Here is a 5,759-nt window from a genome sequence, read left to right as displayed (position 1 = left end):
AATACTAAAATATCAAATATCCGCGTGAGTTAGAAGAGATCATTGGCTATGGAGGAAAAATATTCCATTGTGAAGAAGATCTATTTTTGGAATGTATATCTTGTTTTGGCTAACGTTTTTATACAAATAAATGTTACAAAGGTGATTGTGGAGAAATAGTGGTGAAGAGAGGGGTTGTCTAGCATTTTCGCACATTTATTCTTAGATTGTCATAATTTTTGTGGAATATGGTTCTCAATTTTATTTTGGATGAACAATAGTAGTGAGTTCCCTAATTAGACGTTAGAATATGTACAATTTTTTTTTTTTTGTAATTTACTTAGACGTGGTAGAAAGCTCTAGGAAAGCTTTGCAGTTATTTAATTAATTTGTATTTGATCTATATGAAATGATTGCATTGACGTAATTTTCTGAGATATTTATTTTCAAAAGAGCTAAGTAATCGATCAAATTAAATTATGGTTATGATAGTGATTAAAAGAAAGAAATAACAATTTTCAATATCAGTTAAATCAATAATAAATTACTCCATTTGAGTGTTTTGGTATTATTAGGTAAAATATTTATCTCAAAATGATTTTCACATATTAAAATTGAGTTGTTTAAGTGAAAAGTATTAATTGAGTATATCTACGTTAAGAAAGTTTAACTTACTAATATTTACTCTTGAAGCCACATCTTGTATTTTGACTTTTAAAGAAGTCAAATGAAGGAGCGATATTTATCATCTTATTAGACCGCTACATCATCCATAGGGGATGTTGGAACATTCGCGTTGAAAACCTACACGTGGTAAAAGTTTGAGTGCTTAAATATAAAAATAAAATAAAATATAAAAAATCCAGTGCAGCATAGCATATGCAATGCATAATTACTCCAAATTATTGACATGCTTGGTTTATTTTAAAAGAATTAAAATTAATTTTATAGATGTAATATTATTTTGAAGTGTTTAAATATCAACTAAAATAAATTCATTTTTTATTAGAATAAAAAATAAATTTTATCTTTAAAAAGTTAATTAAGTAAATTTTGATTTAAAATTTGTAATTTTTAAAATTAATATGTAATATATAAATTATTAATTATATGACATTAATCATAAAATTATTCATAGTGCAATTATAAAATTATTAATTATAAAATTATTCATAGTGCAGTTAAATCATCTTATTAATTATAAAATTATTTTATAACATGCCATCAATCATAATTATTCATAGTGCAATTATTATTTTAAAAAGTTACAAAATATAACAATATATTAAAATTAATATTTCAGTGATCGTCAATGTAAATTATTTTTTCTTAAAATTTATTATCAAATAACTTTTATTTAAATATATATATATATATAATATTAATATAAATTACTTTATATTTAATTATTTTGATAAAATAAATTAATTTCTAATTAATTTTACTCAACACAAAATCAAACTCACACTAAATTATTTTTTTATAAATGAAAAATATACAATTACTGGTATCACTCTTTCTTTGGGTTGAGGTTTGTTTAGACGCAGCGAAAGTGGCAGCCTAAGTATTCCTAAGTCAGTTAGATTTAAATTCTCTAAATCAAGACATTGTTACTGTTCCAACGACTCACTTCATTGATTTTTGTCTCGATCTAAATTCCTACTGTATTCATTTATTTATTAGATAACGTTCAGATGAGTTGAACTCCGTCAAATCATAGTATCACTCAAGGTTAATAAATAAAATAAAGATGTATTTATATATTTCTTAAAATAAACATATCTCATGTAGTATGAGATAAATTCAAGAATTTATAGACGTGAATCAACTCTTTATTAAATTAAAATATTCCATTTTCATTTATCATTATCTTCTAATAATTTTAATAAAACAAAAATACCTTGCTGGGAACTTGATTTTTTTGGGTACAGGCTGGAAATTTGATTTATATTTTTTAGGTACAGGCTGGAAAATTGATTTTTTTTAGTTAGCACGTGTAAAATCATTTATTCATATAAATTTGTTCGGTTGTTATTTTTTTAATTTAAAATATATATGTATATATTCAACGGACAATAAAATAAAGACATCTCTCCTAAAAGGAGTTTATATATGTAATTTAGAAATTAATTTTGATACATTATTAATGTAAAATGTTTTATATGTAATATTTGTTTCTCATAATAATTAAATTATTTGATTTTTTCACGTATAACAATAAAAATATATTAATAAAAGAGAGAGATAATATTACTTTAACTAAATTAATCTTGTTATGTATGTGTGCATCATCAATGTTATACATAACAAAAAATATTGTATTTAAAATAATATAAGAAGGATTAATTCAAAGATATAATTAAAAAACTATTTTAAAAATTGGAAAGCCATTTATTTCAATATATATATTTTTTCTTTTAAATAGATGAGTTATTGTAGAATGAATGAATTAAATTTTAGAGATTAATTTTATACACTATTAATTTAAAAAGTTTTACAATTGTTTATATATGTAATCTTTAAAGTAAAAAATATAATAGTTGACTAATTTGTTCTATCCTTATAGTGTACAAAAACTAAGATTAAATAGCTCATTGTCATCATTGCTATACATATTTACATAGTAAGAAATAATTAGATGCATGTATAAAAAGTTTGTATCTGTGTATAACAATGAATGTCATAAAAGTAATAATAAATTTATATTGTTTTGGTAAAAAGCAATAATTAATTTCTAAAATCTGTTTTTCTACTATCCAAATTATATAAAAAATTTGTCTCCTTAGTTTTTAGTATGTTATCGATATTCATTAAATTGTAGATTAATAGGCAGATTATATACTTTTATTATAAATTCTACGTACATGAGAGGGTGGCAATTGAATTACTAAAGCAGGGTGTAAATAAACGATATTATATAATATTTAAAAAATTGCGTATTGAATTTGAAAATAGAATTTATATATTTTTGTATTTGAAGGATGTAGTTGTTAAGATGAATGATTTTAGAATGAAAGAGCTGGTAATTTTGAAAAGTGTAGTAAAGAGAGAAACAAAAGCAGTTGTGAGCTGAGATCTGTTGACTCTCCTTGTTTTCAACACTCTTTTTCCATTTCCATAACTTAACATTCTTCTTTCATTATTAATCCACACTCTACGGAATTTATCACTCAACCACCGGAACACTTACTTTTCCGGTCACCGGATTCCACCGTCAATTCTCTCAATTTCAGGATCGGTTACATGTGTAACTGACTCGGTGTTACTAATCCAAAATGTTCAAATGGAGGAGCGACAAAAACAGAGTCAAAACTGTTTTCAAACTCCACTTCCATGTCACTCAGGTACCTACTTACCTTCAATTTTCATTTTTATTTTTTTATTTTTAAATTCATTCATTAAATGAATTTTAAAATTTAAATTCCTATTTAATTTTGATGATGGTGTGCAATGTAACTAGGTTATGAATTATTGGAGTTTTATTTCTTCTTTCTTTTCAGGTGCTACAATCTGGGGTGGATTCTTTGGCTCTTTCTATAGTTCCTGGTGATATTGGAAAACCAACAACAAGATTGGAGAAAGCTACAGTGAATGGTGGAATTTGTAAATGGGAAAACCCTGTCTATGAAACTGTTAAATTTATTCAGGACCCTAAGAATGGGAAGTTCAGTGATAAAATTTATTATTTTGTGCTTTCAATGGTATTTTTTTTTCCCTTTATTTATTTGTTTGTTGTTTGTGTTATGTGAATTTGATGTTGGATTGTGAATTTTTTATATAGTTTTTGGGTTCTATTATTTGTAGGGATTATCAAAAGCTAGCAGCATCTTTGGAGAAGTTTCCATTGACTTTTCTGATTATGCAGAAGCTACAAAGCTCTCTTCTATTTCTCTTCCTGTTAAGAATTCACATTCGGATGCTGTCTTACATGTTAGTGTTTGATTTCTTCAATTTTCTGATTTTTTTTTTTTTGGTTCGTTTTTCTCTTTAAGAGATTATATACTTCTTGAAATTTCAGAGAAAACTAATCAAGAAATTGAGTAGAAAACAATTTTGTGCAACATTGATTTCATTAGTTCTGATTTGTTGCTTAATCTACAGGTATCAATTCAGAGACTACAAGAAAATAATGATAAAAGGTAAAAGGGGATTATCCTGATTTTTTCTTTATTTTTTCTTTATTTTCTGGATATATAGCTTTTGCCTCATGCTCAGTTGTTTTTTATGACAGATTTTCTTCTTGTTTTAAATAACATTTGCAGAGAGGAAGAGGAATGTGAAGATACCAAGCTAAAAACTAATGATAGGAGCTTAAGGACCTATTTAAGCAATGGAAATGCAGATGGATGCACTAAAAGTGATTCTTCTGAAGTAAGGTTTCGCTCATTTTGGCTTCTGAAGTAAGCTTAAAAAACTATGTTTGAAATTTTACTAAATTTTATCTTTCTTTTTATATTTCACAGGATGTGTCTGCCAATGTAAACACAGATAGAGCTGGATTGAGTGCTGATTGTAGGACATCTAGTGGATCTGACATTACATTGTCAAGTTCGGATGGAAGTTTTGGACCCGATACTCCCCGAGAACTTGGACTAAGAAATACTATCATCTGCACCACCACGAATGATTTTCCTTCAGTCGCCATCCACACTTCAGAGCCTCAAAAGCCTGCTGTAAATGCCTCGGCATCGATGTACGATGTACAACAGAGATCATCACAATGGGACTGCTCAGCTGGTTCAGAACATGGTCTGAGTACGGACGGTTCAACACATGGCTCTCAGGATTCCCTTCCTAGGGAAAAATCTCATCAGGCATTAGGTATAGAGAATGAAAAGCTCAAGGCTGAACTTGCTGCTTTGGCCAGACAGGTGGATGTGTCAGACATGGAACTTCAGACTCTTCGGAAGCAAATCGTGAAGGAAAGCAAAAGAGGGCAGGAGCTTGCAAAGGAAGTCACTAGCTTGAAAGATGAAAGAGATACACTCAAGAAAGAATGTGAAAATCTCAGGTCTTTTCGCAGTAGAATGGACAAGGCCAAAGTGAGTAGCAGGTCACAGTTGGATAGTGGGGATCTTCATACTCTTGTTGAAGAAATCAGACAAGAATTGAGTTACGAGAAGGACTTGAATGCAAATCTTAGACTACAGTTAAAGAAGACACAGGAATCGAATGCTGAACTAGTTCTCGCTGTTCAGGACCTCGATGCAATGTTGGAGCAGAAAAATAGGGAAACACATGGTGTTTCCAATAATTTCAAACAGACTAATAAAAACTCTCGTGAGTTAGGGAGAAGCCTCTCTAGTTGTGAAACAGACGATGATGAAGAACAAAAAGAATTGGATGAGCTTGTTAAGGAGCAAAGCAGTCCCAAGGAGACACACTTACTTGAGCAAAAAATTATGGATCTCTATGGTGAAATAGAGATGTATAGGAGAGACAAAGACGAGTTAGAGATGCAGATGGAGCAGCTTGCTCTGGACTATGAGATTTTGAAACAGGAAAACCATGACATCGCATATAAGCTTGAACAGAGTGAATTGCAAGAACAGTTAAAAATGCAGTATGAGTGCTCTTCTCCTCCTCCTGCCATAGATGACTTCGAAACACATATTCAGAGTCTCGAAAATCAACTCAAAAAACAGTCAGAAGAATTCTCAAATTCTCTTGCAACCATCGAGTCTCTGGAGAACCAAATCAGAAAATTAGAGGAGGAACTGGAGAAACAAGCCCAAGGATTTGAAGTTGACTTAGATGCAGTGACACATGACAAAGTTCAG

The 5,759-nt window shown here is 29.0% G+C and overlaps 1 protein-coding gene across 1 annotated transcript in view; it reads left to right on the top strand.

Annotated features, from left to right (window-relative positions):
* Positions 1-2,908: 2,908 nt before the first annotated feature.
* The window catches only part of LOC101513615 (uncharacterized), a 5,391-nt gene continuing 2,540 nt past the window's right edge, over positions 2,909-5,759 (top strand). The window contains exons 1-6 of the mRNA XM_073370117.1: positions 2,909-3,323; positions 3,480-3,680; positions 3,784-3,909; positions 4,081-4,118; positions 4,242-4,350; positions 4,443-5,759. Coding sequence (XP_073226218.1) covers positions 3,255-3,323; positions 3,480-3,680; positions 3,784-3,909; positions 4,081-4,118; positions 4,242-4,350; positions 4,443-5,759 — 1,860 coding nt within the window. The 5' untranslated portion in view covers positions 2,909-3,254. The remainder of the gene's footprint in view (positions 3,324-3,479; positions 3,681-3,783; positions 3,910-4,080; positions 4,119-4,241; positions 4,351-4,442) is intronic.

The sequence above is a fragment of the Cicer arietinum genome, chromosome 6, assembly GCF_000331145.2.
Source record: "Cicer arietinum cultivar CDC Frontier isolate Library 1 chromosome 6, Cicar.CDCFrontier_v2.0, whole genome shotgun sequence".
NCBI lineage: Eukaryota > Viridiplantae > Streptophyta > Magnoliopsida > Fabales > Fabaceae > Cicer > Cicer arietinum.
Note: the sequence above shows the minus strand (reverse complement) of the source record. Positions and strands in the feature narration are given on the sequence as shown.